Below are 22,820 nucleotides of genomic sequence, written 5' to 3'. Positions count from 1 at the left end.
ACTGTCTGCTTTTCTGTGGAGTCATACGACCTAACTTAACTTTTGACCAAATCTCACAAATTGGATGCTTTACAACAAAAGTGATGAATATAGAGGGATTTCACTAAGGGAAGAAAACATAATATCTCTGACATGATCTTACTAAATGTTATGAACATTTCAATAAAAAAAGACTTTTTTTCCACATTTAAAATTCATTTATTAAATCCCCTTGTTCTCATTCAGGAGATATCAGAGGGGCCTGGGTACTTGTTCTGGAAGCAGATGGATGACACAGCGTCAATATCTAAAAAAGAGATTTTTGATTTAGAGGTCTGTGCACCTGGGTGGCCTCCCAGGACCCTGGGAAATCACGTACACAATTCTAAGTGCATGCACATTTTTCTTGGGAGCAGAATGTAGCTCTCATCAAACACTGAAAGGAGTTTATGACCAAAAAGCTTAAAAACTATGACAGTGAGTTTTCGTATTAGATGGCACAATAACTAAGCTTTTATTATTACTTTTTCCAATATGGGATTTTCATCTCTGACCTTTATATGCCTACTTGACTCACCTTCTTTCTAGATAATATTATAGGCAAATATTACTTTGCAAGTTTTGGGTTTAAAAAATATCATATTCTTTATCATATGTATCCAGAAGAAGTTAACTTGGTTATGATTTTACTAATACTCTCATTGGAATTTGAATCAAACATACTTTTACTAAGTTAGACCTTTAAGTTTAAATAACTACAAGGACCTGGGTCCTTTATAGAGTGCTGGAGACCCAGAAGTATGAAAGTATGGATTACCTATGTCACTGATTCACTTCATCCTCAGATATAGTGTTGAGTCCCCTAATTTTACTATTTTTACCATCTGAAACCCCTTCTCACTAGATTTATAAGGTCCATTGGCTTAAGATTTCTCTTATTTCAGTGAAACTTTACCAAGCTTTCATGTTCATAAATCTTAGTTATGCTGTTGATTCACCTCCACACTTTCTTGCTGAGGGCTTCCTTTGTCTCTTAGGGCATCCAGCTGCACTCTGGCAGCTGGAGTTTACACTGAAGCCTCTCAGTTGGTTTATTTCCTACGTAATTTATGCACAAGCAACCTGCAGAGGTGCCCATCCTTCCCCGCTCACATCCCAACACACTCTGTTTAAAGACAAAATAACAAAGAAAAGCTTGTTCACGGGGTTGTTAGGCAGCAAGATGTTGTCCAGGGAACACCTGCTTCAATATCAGCCCAGGCCTCCTAAATTTTAGAGGGTAGGGCCAGGAATGCATCTGTTTTTCTTTCACATGTTTTCCTCAGATAATTCTGGTAACAGCAAAGACTGAGAACTCCTGGGATATGGGAAAGTGTGGGCTTTGGAGTCAGTCCTTTGATAGCTTGCTTAATCTTTCTGAGCTTCTGTGTCTCCACTTGTAAATAAGGTTTTTAATGCCTGTGTCGTCATGTGAATTCCAAATACTGTGCTTAAAGCACCTAGTGCAGTATTTCACTAGTGTTCTATAAATGTGATAGTGGATATGAATAATTACTATTGATGATATGTTGTGTCCAAATGGAGATGAATTAGGAGATCCAGTTTGGCAGTGTCTTATCATATGAATTTAGGCTACATGAAGCTTTTGATTAGAGGAGACAGAGTGTAGTGGGTAAGAATATGAGCCCAAGTACTCATAATACTTTTATTTTTAATATTGCATACTTTCAGAACCGTAGGTTACTAATATTTTGTGCCTCCGATAATTAAGAATTTTTTTCTATTAGGGTAGTGATTTTAAGGAAAAATTACTATTAGTGCCTATTAACTATGTGAATAAAATATGCAAAATGTTCAGCAACTAATTAGTTAATTATCATGTTATTTTTGTTGCTTAAGTTAGCATGATACTATGGTTTTAAAATATAGCAAAGTTGGATGTGATACATTGCTGTGAAATTTTCTGTGCTGAAGTCTTGCTTTAAAATGCTAAGTACTTTATAGCTATAAGTGCTGTTAGAAAATTATTATTTTATAAATCCACCTGGATATAATTATGCCAGTGAACATTACATAGTACTTAATATTCTCTGTTTTCATGATTTAAAAAATTAGGAACAGTTGTTAACAAATATGAGTAAGGCACTAGATAAAAGCATATAGCACAGCTTTGGGAGGAGCAGAAGAAATATGACTGCTACCACTCATTACCTGGAGAGTTTATCATCGGTTCTACATTTATCTTTGTTATAATGTTCCTGAAACATTTGAAGCTGGCATATGTGAAACATCTTTTTCTTCAGTAATAGTTGATAATTGACAGAGTGGAAAGCTCTTCAATTTCTTTATATTTTATAAATTAAAAATTATAGTGTTAGGAGGTATGTGTATGTATATTTCTGTTCTCTTAATCCCACTGTGCTTTCAGTTAATAATTTTGCCTCATACTTCCTTGAGGAAATAGAAACTGTCATTTATAAGAATTCTCATTTCCCACCACCAAATTTGCTCAACTATCTGATTTCATTCCTAGCCCTCTCCTTTCTTCCTATAATATGGAAGAATTATTTCTGTTCCTATCCTAGGCCAGCTTCTCCATTTGTACTCCAGATCCCACCCCTTTCTACTTCATGTTCTCTCTTCCCTTTGTTATATCAAGAGTTTCTCTCTGGATTATTCCCATTAGCAGAATGTGCTCTCATGTTTCTTAACTTTAATTATTACAGAGTCCTGACTCCACATCCCTCCCCAGCTCCTGACTCCTTTTTATAGTCCTCTATTCAAACTTCTGGTAAGAATTGTCTGTAGTGGCCATTGTAGTTCTTCATATCATATTCTTTCCTCAATATACTCCACTTGTGCTTCCATCCCTACAATTGCTTAAAACTGCTCTTGTTGGATTCAGCAAAATATCTCCATGTTCCCAAATCCCCTGTCACTTGGCCGTTCTTATTTATCACTTGGCCAAACTGTAAAATTGACAGTTTCCTCAACTTTGTTCCTCTTAAACACAATTGTTTTGCATTTGGTAGCACATTTCTTGGTTTCTACATTATTGATGGTTTCTTCTCAGTAACTCCTTTTCTGCTTTAAATACCCCAGTATTTTTGGACCTCCAGTTTTTTTTATATATACTTTTTATTATTTTATTTTTATTTTTGTTTTTTAAAATACATTTTATTGATTTTTTACAAAGAGGAAGGGAGAGGGATAGAGAGCTAGAAACATCGATGAGAGAGAAACATCGACCAGCTGCCTCCTACACACCCCCTACCGGGGATGTGCCCGCAACCAATGTACATGCCCTTAACCGGAATCGAACCTGGGACCCTTCAGTCCGCAGACCGACGCTCTATCCACTGAGCCAAACCGGTTTCGGCTATATACTTTTTAGATGACTTCATCCCAAAGTCAGCTGATCTTAAATACCATTTATTTACTCAAATAACCCAAATCTATACTTTCAGCCCTGACATTTCCCAAGAGTTCCTACTGATTTAACTAATATCTTAGAAACCTCCACTTGAACATTTTATTATCATCACAGATTCTCGTGTTCAAACCTTCATTTCTGTCTTTTCCCATCTCGATAAATGGCAATATCACCCAATCAATACCCTGTAGTTTCTACCTCTTAAATCTATCACCGTTTAGTCTTATTTTTTTTAAATCACCACTGTATAGTATATAGTAGTTAAGAGCTGATTCTGGAATCATACTGCTTGAGTTCAAATCCTGATTCTCCACATATAGTTTCTATGACCTGGGACAGGTTACTTAACCTTGCTGTATATCTCACTGTTCTTGTTGGTAAACTTGTGAAATTATTAGAACTATGCTGGAACATAGCAGTACTTTATTCATCTTGAGTATGAATACTGCTTCTACAACCATCACCACCTCCATTCCCATCCTAGTCTAACCCTCTATCATCTCTTATGAGGACTACTTCATTAACCTTCCAATTGTTTTCTCTACCTATATGCGTGTTTTCCACTCACCTGCCCCAAATCCATTCTAACCCACTCTGCATACAATAGAATGATTTTTCTCAGATATAAATTATATAACATTCCCAGGCCAAAAAATAATCTGCAGGCTTTTCATTGATTATACTTGCGGTAAATTTCAGACTTACATGACTCTTAATTCTAGCCCCTGCTTACATTTCTTAACTTCATCTCTTCCCTTACTGCTCTTTTAGCCACTGTGATATAGCTGTACTATTCATTTTTCTTTGACTAGAGTAAATTACCCTCCTCAGGGTCTTTCTACTGTTTGTATCCTATGCCTGGAATATACCATCATTTAGATTTTCACTTAATGTTACCTTTCTTACTGCCCAACCCAAAGAAGCCACTCTGGTAGTGATAGTCTCTAACTCACCATACCCTTATTTTAAGTTTGCCAAGACTTAGCATAATCTGATATTTGTGTTTGTTTGTTATCTCTTTTCTCCACTAGAATGTGAATTACAGATTTCTATGCCTTTGTGAGTTCAAACTATATCCCCAACCCCTAGTTTAGTGTCTGGCTTTACAAAAAAGTGATGGAGAAAGTTTTGAGAATACCTTTATTTGTTACTTCATTTCCCAACCTTCCTACTCTGTATGTTACACGGTGTCCTGAATGAACCCAAGTTCAGGAAAACAGTGCCTTATTTGCCTTAGGCTTTAAACTAGATTCAGCTCCCAGTTACCAACTAGAGTCTTCATCAAGTATAGCTGGATTTTATCAGGATTTAGTTGACTACTGAATTATCTGCAATATCTGGACATAAAAGATTTGATACACCTGCCATTAAATTTGCTTAAATATAGTATCCTTTGAGGTCTTATTTTATACAATTCTTAACTACCAAAATATTCTCAAATGAACCAAAAGAATGTTTAAGTAGTTGTCACTTACTGACGTTTATCTCCTAAAGACATTGGAAATTACAAAAATATATGGTAGAGCTTGATACCTGATTAGAAACAAGATCATTCACCTCACTTTCAACAGCTCAGCATAATGTTTTTAGTTTAGTAAATGAAGACGTCTTATGTCACTGGCTTTGGAAGTGTATGCAATTCTAGTGGGTAAGGGCTAAAGGAGGAAATTATAACAATAATAATGGAAGTATGTGAATGAATCTGTGAAATGAAGAAAAACAAGATACTGAAATACAGAGCATCCTTCATTCTAAAGCCGGAGAGGTTTCTAAAACAGGTTCTTTATTTTGAGCCACAGCATGGACAACACCAACAGCACAGTGCCCTGCAAGGATTTCTTTTTTTATATTTCACAGCTAGTCCAAATTTCTCTTTAGTAGTGCTAACATACTCTTTTGTACCATTCACTGTCATTTCAATATTGTTGATGCTTTCTCCTTGTTCTTCTACTAAAAGATATATATGCATGAAAAGCTCCCTTAAATCCTTCATTTGATTCTCCAAATTAACAAGTTCCTTGTGTCTCTGTTCAATCTCTGAGAGTTGTGCTTTAGTGATATTGATTTCTGTAAGCAAGCTTTCATTGAAAACTTCCCATTTTCCTTGATGAAGCATATCATTTACTTCTTCTTCAGGCACTTGCTTTCCAGCAACTTCAAGCTGACGGAAAATAAATGTCTTGCATTTCTCTTGCTTTGTTGCTATTGTGTCATTGTATATCAACATAGTTTGCTGAAAATGGTGGAACATTGCGGCATGCTGAGATTTAAGTATCCTTGTGACCACTGATGATGGACCAGTTTCAGCCTCTGATTTTTTTGCTTCTTTTACTAAATCATCCAAACCTTTCTTGATGTGTTCTGCTTGGATTTTAATCTCTTTCGTAATGCTCGACTCTCGCTTAAGGAGACTAAATCTTCTCATTGAAGCCACCAGACTTTTCTGTTGCTGCCCAAATTTTTGAACATCGTCTGTCAAACTGTTAATACTCTCCTGAAGTTTTTGGATGTCATGTAGGTGTCTCTCAGCTACAGGCTCTCTTTCATAAATAACAGCTTGCTGCAGAATCCTTCCGTGTTCCTCTGCTTCTGTAGTTGACACGTGCCTGTCTCTAGAGAGTTCAAGTTCCTTTGTTCTTTGCTTTAGTTCTTGAAGTCGATCCTTCATCTTCCCTTTTTTCCTAGGAAGCAAAAATGGTTGAGTTGAACAAAGAAAAGGTGCGTATTTCCCCCTTGATCAGTTGGCTTCACAAAGCTATATCTGTCTCCCAGAGAAATCCTCCTAGTTTTCTGAAAAGAGGTTAAAAAATTAAAAAAAATCAGTAATTTCCTGATAAATATCGCTAAAAGAGAAAATGTGATGTAAAATAACGTCTAAATTACTTTGCATGATTGTGGGGCTACTATGAGTCCATTCAGTTGTGTGAAGTAGCTGAGAAAGTAGTGATAGCAATACAACTGCCCCTAAATAATTTTTAAAAAGATCTTTTTTATTGATTTTTAGAGAGAGAGAAAGGGAGAGGAGGAGAGATAGAAACATTGATCAGCTGCCTCCTGCACACCCCCTCTTGGGGATGAGCTTGCAATTGGGGCATGTGCCCAGACTGGGAATAGAACCGGTGACCTCTTGATGCTTGCATCGATGCTCAACCACTGGGCCACACTGGCCGGGCTTCCCCAAAATAATATTTTGTGTCATGATGCTGTCACATAATACTAGATTTTTCTTGATATGGGAAGATATGTCTTAGAATGGAAGATTTTACTTGACCATATCTTTAACTTTTAAAATGGAAAGGGCACCTGGAAGTTCCCTTATTACTAAAACTACTGTTCTGGGTTAATTTGGTCCATGTAATATTAAAAATATACTCATTTTGCTAAATATACATGATTTAATTAAAACCAGTATAGTGACAGGGAAGATTTCATATGAGAGCTTTAAGCAATATAGATAATGTTAAATTTATCTTAAAATAACTGAGGCTTCCAGAGTAACACACTATTTGATATAGTTTTGTTTTCTTATCCATTGCATACATATGAAAACCTCTTCTTGGTCTGATTTTGCTGATTTCTCAATTGTAGCATTATTCTGCAAAGATATCCAGACTGTCTTAGAACAAAATTTATGTTAAGAGATATTTTACAAACATGAGAATATCCTATATAATAAAAGCCTAGTATGCTAAGTGTCTAGTTGTCCAGTTGGCTGTTCAACCAATCAAAGCATAATATGCTAATGATATGCTAAGGCCGCTCAACCGCTTGCTATGACATGCACTGACCACCAGGGGACAGACAGTCGACCAGTCGCTATCATGTGCACTGACCACCAGGGGGCAGATGCTTTGACCGGTAGGTTAGCTTGTTGCTGGGGTCCGGCCAATTGGCACTGAGCAAGACGGGCAGGACAAGCCCTGGAGCCCTCTCACAGTCCTTCCCAGCTGGCCAACCTCCCACGTCCTTCCCTGGCCCCAGTCGTGCACTGGTGAGGTCCCTTGGCCTGACCTGCGCCTTCTCGCAATCCGGGACCCCTTGGGGGATGTCAGAGGGTCGGTTTCGGCCCGATGGCGGAATGACCAGTCGTTATGATGCACACTGACCACCAGGGGGCAGATTCTCAAAGCAGGAGCTGCCCCCTGGGGGTCAGTGCACTCCCACGGGGAGCGCCACTTAGCCAGAAGCCCTGAGCCAGGCTCATGACTGGCGAGCTCAGCAGTGATGGCGGGAGCCTCTCCTGCCTTCATGGGAGTGCTAAGGATGTCCGACTGCTGGCTTTTGGATATCCCCCGAGGGCTCCCGGACTGTGAATTTCATGCACTGGGCCTTGAATATTAATATAAAATCTTATTTTAGGGGCACTGATAATATTGACATTGTGTTGATAATTATCCATAGGATTAAGTTGATGTGCATAATTTATATGTAATGATATATACTTATATGTATCTGAAATGAAGTGAATAAAAAGCAGTCTTTATTAATAAAATATTTAATTTTCATAGAGCATCTTGACTTTAGAAAGGTATTTAAAGTACCTTTCATCATATTTTTGCAGCTAAGAAGAAACTGTTAAGGGAGTTACAAACACCTCATTGAACTACACAGAGAATCAATGTCAATCACAAGAAAAGAACTCTAATGTTACGCTGTTATGCTATGGGACTCAGTTTTAATATATTTATGCAAATATTTTTAAAATAAATTTTTTATTGCATTCAGAGAGGAAGGGAGAGGGAGAGAAAGATAGAAACATCAATGATGAGAGAGAATCATTGATTAGCTGCCTGCTGCACGCCCCCTACTAGGGATCAAGCCTGCAACCTGGGCATGTGCTCTTAATGGGAATCGAACCTGGGACCCTTCATTCTGTAGGCTGACACTCTGTCCACTGAGCCAAACTGGCTAGGGATATTTATGCAGATATTTTATCAGTGATTTAAATGTTCTTATAAAGGCATGCTTATCAAATATGTTGATGGGACAAAATTTGGAGGGGTCTTTATTATGTTGAAGTACAGAGTTGGGATTCAAAGATTAAAATAACATGGAACACTATAATAAAAGTTACAACAATGTGTTTAATCAGGGTAGATATAAAATGTTCACCAGTTGTTTAGAAAACAAATTTACATCTACAAAATGGAAGCCCCTTGCATTCATAGCAGGGCTTATGAAAATTACTGGAGATTTTAGTTACATACAAGCTTTCTATCAAAACTTACTAGAATAGTCATTTTGCTCTCTTGAGTAATAGTGCTAAGAAAGGTATTTGTTCCACTGACTATGTTAGTCAAAGCAAATGGGAGAGGGATTATGTTAAGTTCTGAGTGTGGTATTTTGTGACGAAAATTCATAAATTAGAAATTTCCAAACTGTCATGGAAAGGATGAGATTGAAAGACCATACATAATATATGGAGAATTATTCAAAGGAATGGAAATATTTGTCCTGCAAAAGAGAAGATATGGGCAATATCTACAACTGTTTTCTAAAATGTGTAGGTCTGGATATGTAAAAGGAATTCGACTTACTTGGCCTAACTCCAAAGGTGGAAATTACATGGAGAGAGGTTTAATTTAGTATAAAGAAGATTCTTCACGCAAGTAGTGCTGTCCTGAGATGAAATGAACTGCTTCATGAGATAATAAGCTTGCCATCACTGGAGATGTTCAAGATGTTCTTCAATGATGACCCAGTTGAGGATGTAAAAATGATGTCTGCATTGCATAAAAAGTTAAACCAATGTCCTGATAATACTCCTTTGTTTTTAAAGGACTGACATTTTATCAATTAATTACTACGGCTTACTATAAGCAAAGTTTTAAGTGCTATAATATATATTTAACAACACCTATCCTGAATAATTTACTATCCAAGGGGAGATGGACAGTATACAATTAAAAATGAAACTATCGCATTGATGTTTCTCTCTCTCTGTCTCTTCCCCTCCATTGCAATCTCACTAAAAAATCAATGGAAAAATATCCTTGGGTGAGGATTAACAGAAAAAATAAAAGAAACTAGATGAAGAATATTATGCTAAGCAAAATAATCCAGTCAGAGAAAGAAAAGTATCATGATCTCACTCATATATGGAATCTAATGAACAAAATAAACTGATGAACAAAATAGATCCAGAGACATAGACGCATGGAACAAACTATTGAATCTCAGAGGGAAGGCAGTGGTGGAATTAACCAGAGGACTTATATGCACACATGCATAACCCATGGACCCAGACAATAGTGTGGTGAAGGCCTGGGGCAGGCCGGGCGGACAGGGAGTGGGGACAGGCTAGAAGGGATCAAAGGGGAAAAAAAGGGAACATCTGTAATACATTCAACAATAAAAATAAATTTAAAAAGAGAACTGTAAAAGAAAAAATAGAAAATAAATTGCTTGAAACAATTTAAAAAAATGAAACTACACCACCAACTTATACCATACACAAGGATAAACTCTAAATAGATAAATGACTTAAATGCAAATCGTGAAGCCATAAAAATCCTGTAAGAAAACATAGGCAATAAAGTCTCAGACATCTCTCGTAGCAGAATTTTTATTGATACATCTCCTAGACCTGGGCCAAGAGAAACAAAGGAAAAAAACAAATGGGACTACATCCAACTAAAAAACCTCTGCACAGCAAAAGAAACCATCAAAATGAAAAGGGACCCCACGTATGGGAGAACATATTTGCCAATGATATATCTGATAAGGGGTTAATTTCCAAAATATATTATGCAACTCAACAAAAGGAAGACAATCCAATAAAAAATGGGCAAAGGACCTGAATAGACACTTCTCCAAATAGGACATACAGATGGCAAATAGACATATAAAAAATGCTCAATGTCACTAATCATCAGAGATGCAAATTAAAAATCACAATGAGGTATTGCCTCATGCCTGCCAGAATGGCTACCATCAATCAACAAATAAGTGCTGGTGAGGATATGGAGAAAAGGGAACCCTAGTACACTGCTGGTGGGAATGCAGACTGGTGCAACCATTATGGAAAACAATATGGAATTTCCTCAAAATATTGAAAATGGAACTGCATTTTGACCCAGTGATCCTACTTCTGGGAATATATCCTAAGAATCTAGATACACCAATCAAAAAGAATATATACATCCCTATATTTGTAGCAGCATTATTTATATAGCTAAGATCTGAAAATAGCCAAAATGCCCATCAGCAGATGAATGGATTAAAAAAAACTGTGGCACATCTACCCAATGTTGCTGTAATAATGAAAGGACTCTTACCATTTGCAACAGCATGGGTGGACCTGGAGAGCATTATGCTAAGCAAAATAAGCCAGTCGGAGAAAGATAGATCCAGAGACATAGAAGCATCAAACACCATCAAACCTCAGAGGGAAGCAGGGGAGCGGGGAAGGGGGTAAGAGATTAACCAAAGGACGTGTATGCATGCACATAAGCTTAACGAATGGACACAGACAATAGGGGGGGTGAGGGCCTGTGCTGGGAGGTAGGAGCGGGCTGGGCGAGGTCAATAGGGGAAAAAGGAGACATATGTAAAACTTTCAACAATAAAGAATTAAAAAAAAAAAAGCTGTCCATTTATGCAATGGGCAACTATGTAGGTGTAAAAAAGAAGGGTCTGTTATCCTTTGAGACAGCATGGATGGACCTGGAGATTATGCTAAGCGAAATAAGTCAGTCAAAGACAAATGCCACATGATCTCACTTACATGTGGAATCTAATGAACAAAATAAGCTAACGAACAAAATAGGTCTAGAGATAGGGAAGCATGGAACAGATCTCGGAGGGAAGGGTGGGGCTGGAAGAGATTAACCAAATAATTTATATGCATGTATCATAACCCATGGACACAGACAATAGTGTGGTGAAGGCCTGTGGTGGAGTGGGGGCTGGGTGGAAGGGAGTAAAGGGGGGGATGGGGGACATCTGTGATACTGTCAACAATAAAAGATAAATTTAAAAAATAAAAAAAGTAAAAAATATTTTTAAAAAGTGTTTAAGATATCATGTCACTTTTGATATAGCAATAGTTTTTCCTTTTTTAAATTGTTGCTTTTTAAATTTATTTTATTTTTCCTACCACCATTTATCCCCTCTATTCCCTCTTCCACCTCCACTTATCCCCTCCCCTCTTGCAATCACCACACTATTGTCCTTGTCCATGAGTTCTTCATTTTTCATTCATCTTCCATCTCCTACCCACACCCCCACCCAGCTGTCTGCATGCTCTCTATGAGTCTGTCTCTATTTTGCTTGGTAGTTCAGTTTGTTCATTAAATTCCACATATGAGTGAAATCATATGGTACTTTTCTTTCTCTGACTGGCTTATTTCACTTAACCATGTTCTCCAGGTTCATACATAATGTTACAAAGGGTAAATATTTTCCCTTTTTATGGCAGAGTCGTATTCCATTGGGTAAATGTACCAAAGCTTTTTTTATCTACTCATCTACTGATGGACACTTGGGCTGCTTCAAAATCTTGTATATTGTACATAACACTGCAATGAACATAGGGGTACTACATATATTCTTTCAAATTAGTGTAAGTGGAATCGTGGCAGTTTTTATTTTTTTAGTTAACTCCATACTGTTTTCCATGTGGCTGTACCAATCTGCATCAAAAGAAACCATTAACTAAATGAAAGGACAATCCACTGAATGGTAGAACATATTTGCCAATGATACATCTGATAAGGGGTTAATTTCCAAAATTTATAAAGAACTTATAAAACTCAACACCAAAAAAAAACCCCAATCCAATTATAAAATAGGCAAAAGACCTGAATAGATACCTCTCCAAAGAGGACATATGGATGGCTAATAGACATATCAAAAGCTGCTCAAGGTCACTAATCGTCAGAAAAATGTAAATCAAAACTATCATGCGATATCAACTTATACCTGTCAGAATGGCTATCAATAAATCAATAAACAACAAGTGTTGGTGAGGATGTTGAGAAAAAGGAACCCTGGTGTACTGTTGGTGGGAATACAAATTGTCTCTTTTTAAATGCTTTTCGTTTTCATCAAGTATTACATATACACAGCTTAAGAAGTCAAATCATTTCAGTGCTTATAACGATATACAGCCAACCCCTGCCTGCCCCATCACACCTCATTTTCAGTTCCCAAAGGGAGTCATTGTCAGCTCCTTAGATATAAGTTGCTTTTAAACTCCCTATTTCTTGGTAATCTGCTTATGTAGGTGTTAATTTTCAGATTTAAAAGTTATTCTGAATATCTGTTGTGAAAGATGTGGATTTAGCCTTTTTTTATACCTCACCATCTCCTCAATTTTTACTTCAATATAGTTATATCACAGTTTGGGTTAACCAGTGTTCTGCATTTATAACCAAATATACACATTAGAGGCCCAGTGCACGAAATTCATGCACTTGCGGGGGTCCCTCAGCCTGGCCTGTGCCCTCTCACAGTCCGGGAGCCCTGGGGGGACGTCCAACTGACAGCTTAGTGGGCCTAAGCCAGTGGTCGGCAAACTGCGGCTCGCAAGCCACATACGGCTCGTGAGCCACGGTTTGCCGCTCTGTTGACTAATGAGTTTGCCGACCACTGGCCTAAGCCATCGATTGGACAGCCTTAGCATTGCCACGGAGCGGGGGGGTGGGGGGGGTGGGGGGGGTGAGGGGGTGTGGGGGGGGGGGCTCCCACCACTGCCGCTATGCTCGCCAGCCATGAGCTGGGCTTCTGGCTGAGCGGTGCTCCCCCTGTGGGAGCACACTGACCACCAGGGGGCAGCTCCTGCATTGAGTGTCTGCCCCCTGGTGGTCAGCGCACATCATAGTGACCACTCATTCCACTATTCGGTCATTTGCATGTTAGCCTTTTATTATGTAGGATACGCTGTAGATGAGGCCCTTTAGAACCATAAGAAATGCAAAAAATTCACTGTTAACTCATTCTCGAATTATCCCCCCCTTAAAATCAAATTGCACCCCCTGTGGGGCATGTGCTGCACCTTGGGAACCAGTGGGCTTGACACTTTTCCTCTCTGAGCTTCATTTCTGAATACATACGCATATACCATGGGAACTGTAATCTCTTCTCCACCTACCTCACTGGGTTGTCATGAGGAGGTTCTGAGCTAATAAACCTAGAAATGTTTCATCACATAAGTGATGTCTAAATGGGAAGGGATTGTTATTTTTAAGCCCATGGGTACCCTCGCAGGTAGCAGCAGGTGCTGATTAGGGGAGGAGGGCATGATTGTTTCCTGGGACTGTAGCTATGGAAGCTTTGCAGAGGGTTCCACAGGCCTCGGAGGGGCGGGCTCTGGCCAGCATCCCTGTAGCAGTGGTCATCCCTGGAGGCGCTGTTGGGGGGGGGGCAGCAGGGAGTTAGGGGGGCACTAGGAGGAGTGGCGAGGTCGAAGGGGGAGTAACTGTCAAACCTTCCCGCTTGGCGCCATTCTTTAAATGTGGCTGTTTCGCAGTTGTACCTGCTCAGGGCGGGGCTCCAATCTCCTGGAGCGGGGTCGGGGCTGGGCCAGGGTGGAGCCAGGCAGGCTAGGAGGGTGGGTTTTGCTGAATCCCCAGCAAGGTTCAGTGCGCTTCCTCTGCAGAGATTGCGCTGCTGCTATGGGGGGGGGGAGGGGAGGGTCTGACCCGGGGGGGCCACTCAGGCCTGCCTCCACCCGGGTCTGGAGTTATAGGGAGGAGAGGTGTGCCCAGCCCCAGCAGAGGGGGCCCAGCACTGGTGGGCTGCAGTCCCTGGGTCCCTCGGGGGCACTGACGGGTGGTCGACAGTGTGCTATTGTTGTGGGCGCCCCTGGTGGGGGTGGCAGGGGAAGAGATCGGGAGTTGGAGGTGCGGGCTGCAGCTACCCCCCAGGCTGGGTCTTCTCCCTGTCTGGTCAGCCTCCCCATACCCTTGGGGGTGCGGGGGCTGGGGTAGGGTGTTCGTCCTTCCCCCCAGGGGTACAGGGGCTGGGGTAGGGTGTCGGTGCAGGGGGATTGGAAGAGTTCCCCATGGCCACTTCCTCTTCCTACTTTGCACTTTGGGCTCCTGTCAGGAGCTCTCCTCAGATACCCGGGAACTTGGCTCCAGCTGCCTGCCCTCTGCTGCATGCGCATCAGTATGCAAATTGGTCGTTACGGGGACACCATCATGGACAAATTAGCATATTACCTCTTTATATGTATAGATTAGAGTCATCTAAAGTACTATATACTTTCTTAAGTTTGTTTTTTGTTTGTTTCTGTGGCTAGAACTAAGAGATTTACACTTTTATTTTAGGAAAACTTTTCATTGATGTACTTCCACATATACAGAAAGTGTCCAAAACAAAATGTGTAATTTTATGATTTTTCACAAAGTGAACATACCCATATAATCATCACAATGATCAAGAACTATTTAACTTTTTAATTTTTCTTAAAATTATTACCTAAGTTTTTCAGTTGTTTCATTTTCTAAGTATACATCACTAATGCCTTCCAAAACTCTTAAGTTGAGCTGAAAATATTCTCTTAATACATTTAAATATAGTAGATATTGTTTTTTTTTCTGTTGTTGTATTATTTTATCTTTCGAGACTTCTTCCCTGGATCCCTCTAGCTTGACCTGATTTACCACATAGCTGTTGTGTTGGAATTTTTTTTCTCCTTTCTTGTGTGTCTCCTGCCATATACTTCCTTTTAAAATGTAAATGTGCTAACAACTTTTATTTTTGAAAATATTTTTATTCTATTTTTTACACCTGAATGATATGTTTTCTGTGGATATAATTCTTACTTGAAAATTATATATTCCTTTAGCATTTTGACAATTTTGCTGTTTTTCTCTAACTTCTTTTGTTGCCCTTGAGGAATCTGCCATATGATTCCTGATATTTTGTGTAAAATCTGAGATTTTTAAAAAATTTCCTTCATGAAATGTTTGGCCTTTTCTTTTTATTTCTGATGTTCTAAAACAGTGGTTCTCAACCTTTTTAATACCGCAACCCTTTAATACAGTTCCTCATGTTGTGGTGACCCCCAACCATAAAATTATTTTTGTTGCTACTTCATAACTGTAATTTTGCTACTTTTAATGAATCATAATGTAAATATCTGTCTTTTCTGATGGTCTTAGGCTCTACAGCAGCGGTTCTCAACCTGTGGGTCGCGACCCACAGGTTGAGAACTGCTAGCAGGGTTGCCTAAGACCATCGGAAAACACAGATATTTACATTATGATTCATAACAGTAGCAAAATTTACAGTTATGAAGTAGCAACGAAAATAATTTTATGGTTGGGGGTCACCACAACATGAGGAACTGTATTAAAGGGTCGTGGCATTAGAAAGGTTGAGAACCACTGTTCTAAAATGTCACAATAAGATGTCCAGCGTAGGTCCTTATTCAGTATTTGCTAGACATTTAGTAGCTTTCTCAATCTGAAAACTCATGTGTTTAGGATTTTCTTGGGGGGCAGAGATCTTAATTTTTAAAAGAACTTCTGCTTCTCAATTTTCTTTGTATACTTTTCTTTGAAGTTCCCCTATTTGGATGGTGACTTCCTTAACTACTTTAATTTTTCTAGTGTCTGCAGGGTAGTTTCTTGCTAGAGGCCACACAACTAAAAAGTGGCAGAGCCTACATTCAGATATAAATCTGCCTGACTTGTTCTTTTTTCCTAATTCATGGTGATAGATTATCCTAGTGAAACATACAAATGAAGTTGATGTGTATCAAATCTACACTAATAAAAGAGAAAGATGCAAATCAACTATACCTTTGTGATGTCCACCAGCCAATCAGGAGTGAGTATGCAAATTAACAAAGATGGCGGGTTAATTTGCATACACAGGCACTGATTGGCTAGGGCCAGGACGCTTGCGTTCCACACCACCCCAGCTGCACAGGGCCTCTGGGCAGCGTGGGAAGGCGGGGCCAGAGTGGAGAGAGGCGGCTCTGGGGACCAGAGTGGAGAGAGGTGGCTTGGGGGGCCGGAGCGGAGAGAGGCGGCTCCGGGGACCAGGGAAAAGAAGGCCCATTCCTGCATGAATCTTCATGCATTGGGCTTCTAGTATTATTATAAATACTATGCTTAAAAGGAAAAAGTTCTTGCAGAAAGAAGGTAATAGAGCATATCAGATCTAAAATAATTATGTTGTTTGCAGCTTTATTAGGATCTTTAATCAGACCAAATTAAACACTTTACAGTTGAGAAGAGGAAAAGGAATTAGTACTGATCTCATACACCTATGTCACAGGAAGTCTCTAAGAAAATTTGAATCCTACCCTGACATCATGTAGAAACTGAGATTGTTATAATTTCTTGTGCCTTAGCTCATAGTCATAGGCTGAGATAACATAGATGGAAGTGAAGTATACTTCATTCCTATTTACATACAGATATTTGTTTCCTGTTCTTTTAAAAAATATATATTTTTACTAGAGGCCTGGTGCACGAAAATTCATGCACTGGAGTGGGGGAGGTCCCTCATCCCGGCCTGTACCCTCTCACAGTCCGGGACTCCTTGGGGGATGTCCACCTGCTGGCTTAAGCCCTCTCCCCGGGGGATTGGGCCTAAGCTGCCAGTCAGACATCCCTCTGGCAGTCTGGGAGACCTCGGGAGATGTCCACCTGCCAGCTTAAGCCTGCTCCCCAGGGGATCAGGCCTAAGCTGGCAATCAGTCATCCTTCTGGCATCCTGGGAGCCCTCAGGGGATGTCCGATTGACAACTTAGGCCTGCTCCCTGTGGGGAGCGGCCCTAAGCCGCAGTCGGACATCCTTAGCACTGTGGAGGAGGCGGGAGAGGCTCCTGCAACTACTGCTGTGCTCGCAGCCATCAGCCTGGTTTGTGGCTGAGTGGAGTCCCCCCTGTGGGAGCGCACTGACCATCAGGGGGCAGCTTCTGCATTGAGCATCTGGCCCCTGGTGGCCAGTGCGCGTCAAAGCGACCAGTTGTTCCTGGTAGTTCCGCCTTTAGGGTCAATTTCCATATTACCCTTTTATTATATAGGATTAATTTCAGAGAGGAAGGGAGAGAGAGAGAGAGATAGAAACATCAATGATGAGAGAGAATCATTGATTGTTGCCTCCTGCATGCTCCACACTGGGGATCAAGCCTGCAACCCAGGCATGTGCCCTGATTGGGAATCAAACCATGACCTCCTGATTCAAAGGTCAATGCTCAACCACTGGGCCATGCCAGCTGAGCCTGTTTCCTATTCTTGTACTAACGTGAAACTATGAATTCTTATAGCTTCAAAGTATATAGTAGATATGCTGTTTGTGCACTGTTGTTTTTTAAATTTGTGATCCTGATAATATGGGAAAAAGAGAAGAGTAACCGTATTGGAGGCTCAAATGAGTAATGAGGGGGATGCAAACAAAACATTTTGATTTTTCATTTATGAGAATAAGTTATATCTAAGATGTTTATATAACTGCTAAGAAGTGTCTAGCAACCTTTAAATTTATCAAAAACTACAAGGTCTCCAACTTTCTTTTTGGTAGTATGACTTAGAACAAATCCTGACACAACCTCCTTTAACATTTTTATGGCTGGATAGATATTTCTCTTTTTTAAATTAGAAATAAATGACATATTTTATCAAAATCCTATTTTTCTTAAACATCATAGATTAAATTTTTTGCTTTTCAGAAATAGAATATTTCAAATTGATATTGTAGCACAGTATACCTTTACAACATACTTTAGGAAGGTGAATGTTACTGTCACTGATTGTGGAATCCAAGATATTTGACTCTGACCTTTGTAAAGGTTGTCTTTCCCTGGGTTCCTGTCTGTGGAAGAACAGTTTCCTGAAGGAGTACCATACTTTCATATTTGAATAAAAGTTACTTTAAGGAACTCTTCAAAATATATTGATATGTATTTTGTATTCATTAATCTTAATAATTTGACTAGAAAAAAACAAGTAAATATGCTGAATCTTTTTTTTTATATGAATATATGTTACTGATACTATAGGAAAAACATTTCCTTTTAGGGTTTTATATCATGGCATGCATAATATAGTCCATGATGTTTATATAAAATTAACTATAAAGTTTATATACTGTGTTCATCTTGGTTTATGGGTCCCATATCTTCATTTATTTCCTTTGAATAGTTAAAGGGTATTTATGTTAAAGATTCTTTACATTATTAGGTTATTTTGGTTTCTGAGGAATAAATATATTTGTTGTAGTCACGAGCTTTTTCTCTTGGTGGTGGACAAGTGGACTTAGTGAAGTTTATCAGTAGTTTATCTTCATTGGGGAATTATATAAGAACTAGAGGCCCGGAGCACGAAATTCGTGCGCGGTGGAGGGGTGTACCTCAGCCCAGCCTGCACCCTCTCCAATCTGGGACCCCTCGATCGGGCCTAAACGGGCAGTCGGACATCCCTCTCACAATCCAGGACTAGCTCCCAACTGCTTGCCTGCCTGCCTGCCTGATTGCCCCTAACTTCATTTATTTCCTTTGAATAGTTAAAGGGTATTTATGTTAAAGATTCTTTACATTATTAGGACTGCTAGCTCCCAACTGCTTCTGCCTGCCAGCCTGATAACCCCCTAACCACTCCCCTGCCAGCCTGATCAATGCTTAACTGCTCCCCTGCCGGCCTGATTGCCCCTAATCGCCCTCCCCTGCTGGCTTGGTCGCCCCCAACTGCCCTCCCCTGCAGGCCTGGTTCCCCCCAACTGCCCTCCCCTGCTGGCCATCTTGTGTCCACATGGGAGCGGCCATCTTGTGTGTTGGAGTGATGGTCAATTTACATATTACTCTTTTATTAGATAGGATGCCTGCAGTGCCCTGCATGGGGATACATTCTTATCTCCTTTGGGGGCACCATGGAGTAACCCAGGCAGTATAAAAAATATGGGCCTAACTTTTATAGCCTGAGTGGATCCCTCACTTCTTGTAATTGTGGACTAGCCAACAGAGATTTTCTTATCTCTGTATATAGACTGTGTTCTATTTTTTCTGGTTCATGCTTCATCGAGGAAGCTCAGTTTTAGTTCCCTATTATGCAAAAAAACCACCTAAAACTCAGCTTTTAGTAGCTCATGGAGTTGCTTTAATTTCTGCTCTCTGCTTTGGTTATGAGTATGTTCCCTCCTTATCTCTGGCACTTGGACATTTCTTTACTTCAAATATAATATGTAGTTTTAAAATTTGTCTTTCTTTTCTCAATATCATATTAAACACTTCTGTATGTAGAAGAGGGAAGAATTTCTTTTCTGTTCATCTTGACTGAAGGTCATAATGATTATCTTTTTTGTTGTGGTTAATCCTCACCTAAGGATAGTTGTCCCTTGATTTTTAGGGAGAGTGGAAGAGAGAGGGAAAGACAGAAAGAAACATCAATGAGACATCGATTGGCTGCCTCCTGCATGAGCCCCGACCAGGGCCGGGGCCGGGGAGGAACCTGCAACCAAGGTACATGCCCTTGACCAGAATTGAACCCAGGACCCTTTGGTCCACAGGCTGACACTCCACCCACTGAGCTAAACCAGCCAGAGCCATAATGATTATCTTTACAGAGTTAACATAATTCAGAATGTTCCTCAAATCCTTGTTCATTTCTGCAGAAATTGACTTAATTTAGGTACTCAGTTGCACTTACATGCTGTATGCAAATTGCATTTTCTAGTAGTTGCATATCATAACTACATGTATAACTATCCAATTTAATTGCTTAATCATATATCTTTATAAAATAGAATATTAGGCAAAGTGAGACATTTAATCATATTAGAATTTAAAAAGAAGAGACAAAATTCATGAACATAAAATATTAAGTTCACAGTTATCATTTAATGGCTTAGGCTAGGTGAAATAGAAGAGACTGCCATTTTACACAATCTTTACTATACTATAAATTTATTTTCTTAATGTTGGGAGAGTTCTATTCAAATGTGAATCATCTTTCATCATGTTTAACTTAATGCATTGCTATACTGTTTTGAATTGTACTGTCAATAATTGACTATATTTTTTAGGTTAAACGTATTTGGAAAAAGAAAGAACATTAATTTATAAACATGGTAATCAACTTCGACAATTTGTACTGGGAAATAGAAAAGTAAACTTGTATGACTCAAAAGTTTCTCCACCCTAATGCAGACAGGGAACATTTCCAGGAACAGGAATATAAATAAAAATTACCTAGTGCTTTAAGAAATATACCCTGGGATAGATTTATAGATTTTTAAAGATGTTTTCTTTTTATAGTTACTATATTGATTAAATAAGATATTTCAAGAAATGTAACCAGAACCAGTTCTTGTCTAACATAAAATGGGGCATTTTATTTTATTTTTGGCTTTTGTGAATGAGACCAGCTTGAAGAATTTCCCTAGTTCAAGGTGAAAGGAGTTGATGTTATTGGAATAGTCACCACTTTGGCTACTTAAGTGAGAAAAGAAAATATTGCAAGTTGTATATATTTTCTCAAAGTTTTAATTATATGATGTTCTTTTTATTTTATTTTACTTTTAATTTAGCTTAAGTAAGTTAATTGTTACTGACTTGTTTAAATATTAAGACTCTTACTTACCTGATGAAAGTATGCTGTGCATACATACTTTGGTAACAATTATAAAATAACTTTGAAGAAATATCAGAAAATAAACTGTGTTTTGGTTAAGCCTCTCTCTATATATTGCTTTATTTTGGAAGTGTTAGACATCCTATATAGGTAGCAATTAAATGATTCTGAATAAAAAATGTAAAACTATCAAATCAACTATAATATATTAAGTTTTACAATTACATACTTTTAATACACTAGCTAAAACATTTTAAAAGTTAATACTTTGATATTTCACAGTGATTCTTGTACAGGATTATGTTCCAATTTCCTCAGATTAACTTTAAAATATTCTGGGAAACAACAATGAATAAATTAATTATCTTAACTTTTTAAAGGTTATCCATATGTGTCACATCTGTGCATAAGCTTCTTTTCAGAATTCAGTGTTGTGTTCTTTAAAGCAAGCACAGTATGACTAATTTATGACCAGTCTATAAAAGCAAGAATTTTAAGTTTGTTTTTATAGGATCTGAATTTCCGTGTTTCCAAAATGAGAAGCTCTTTTTTAAAGGACTTAAAAGAAGAAGTTGATTTTTATTATGGTCGTCTATTTCTGAGATCTCTAAACCCATACCCTGTTCAATTTATTAGCAATATATATGAGCATATCAGCTGCTGGTAGTCTGGTCTAAATATGAACAAAACAAGTGATTTTAATTATCTGTTGAGCTATTTTTAAATGTCACAAACTTCAGGCTACAGGTGTCTCACATTAAAAAACACAGAAAAGAGTGGTTCATTACCTTTGTCTTGTTCCTTTTGTTGCTTTTCCACCTGCGGTGTTGAAGTCCTGCCTTTGAGAGGAAAACCTGTCATCTGTAACGTTTTGATCAAATGATTTGTCTCTATCTTATAGTTCACAGGCGATTTCTGTACATTTTCGTATCATTAACTTAATTGAAAGCCAAATAAGTTAGAGATAAAGTTGTCCTTTTGCTGAGAAGAACAAATTGCTTACTTCACACCCGGAGAATCCGGTTCTGCCAGTTAACCGCCCATTCTTTAGATTAAAGGAAGATCATTTTCATTGGAGCTAGTTGGTAACAGGAAGTCCTTGTTAAACTGCCTACATGGAGTATTTGGCACAGGTTCTGTAATTCCATTTCTATATTACATGTAAAATACATTAGTTAATAAAAAGGGGGTTGTAATTAAACAAAGGTTTCTTTGTTGTTGTTTTTTAGGTATCAAAACTTGCTAAAATATACAGAATTCAGAATAAATAGGAATGGAAAGAAGCTTGGTGTAAAAGCTTTTTGTTCCATTTACTTTAAAATGATTGAATTCTATTTTATTTTAGGAAATCCCAAGGGCTTCACTCATAAAATCATTGATTTTCAGGACGACTACTGCCTGAAAAGAGCTCCTGTCTTTAAACCTTCCACCCCACTTTTCTTGCTATTGACCTGGTATTCTTATTTTAAAATAAGTTTCTTCCAGAGTTTTCAATATAGAAAACGGAAGTTGGGCTGCAATGTTATACAGTTTATTTTATTAATATAACAATTCAAAATTAATTTTTACCAGAGTGAAATATTTGTTTGAAAAATTAGAAATAAAATGTCTCTAACATTAGTAAATTTCTTTACCATCCCTTTTTTTTCTGCCTGATTTTTGTGATTTGAGGGTAAGAGGAGGGGTACTGGTATAATTTTTATCAAAGTGACGTTTGCCTTTATTCTTTGATTTAGTATCCCTACTTCCTGGAATCTGTTCCCAAAATAAAAAATAACTTGTTTCCACAGTAATTTCACTCCTTGTGAAAACAAAATACTGGAAACAACCCAAAAGTTCCTTCAGAGTGGGCCTTGATGAATAAATGATAAAACAGCTTA

The 22,820-nt window shown here is 38.5% G+C and overlaps 2 protein-coding genes and 1 non-coding gene across 5 annotated transcripts in view; 1 reads left to right on the top strand and 2 right to left on the bottom strand.

The window, feature by feature from the left end:
• Positions 1–22,820, top strand: part of ARL13B (ADP ribosylation factor like GTPase 13B) — an 81,549-nt gene that overhangs the window by 30,331 nt on the left and 28,398 nt on the right. The window lies entirely within an intron of this gene.
• LOC103298796 (uncharacterized) lies at positions 188–21,980 on the bottom strand. The gene is made up of 3 exons (XR_008555608.1): positions 21,729–21,980; positions 8,950–9,135; positions 188–286 (listed from the first exon to the last, which is right to left on the bottom strand). It is a non-coding gene; the product is annotated as an uncharacterized LOC103298796 (transcript).
• On the bottom strand, positions 5,194–6,170 carry STX19 (syntaxin 19). Its single transcript, XM_054714063.1, has one exon. It carries the CDS (start codon positions 6,078–6,080, stop codon positions 5,196–5,198), a length of 885 nt encoding a protein of 294 aa, XP_054570038.1. The 5' UTR covers positions 6,081–6,170; the 3' UTR covers positions 5,194–5,195.

Source organism: Eptesicus fuscus, chromosome 3, assembly GCF_027574615.1.
Source record: "Eptesicus fuscus isolate TK198812 chromosome 3, DD_ASM_mEF_20220401, whole genome shotgun sequence".
In the NCBI taxonomy this organism is placed as follows: Eukaryota; Metazoa; Chordata; class Mammalia; order Chiroptera; family Vespertilionidae; genus Eptesicus; species Eptesicus fuscus.
This window is presented reverse-complemented; position numbering and strand designations above follow the sequence as displayed.

What these genes read in the sequence shown, in the direction of transcription:
- STX19 (XM_054714063.1), bottom strand. Translation starts at nt 6,080, where the DNA reads ATGAAGGATCGACTTCAAGAACTAAAGCAAAGAACAAAGGAACTTGAA.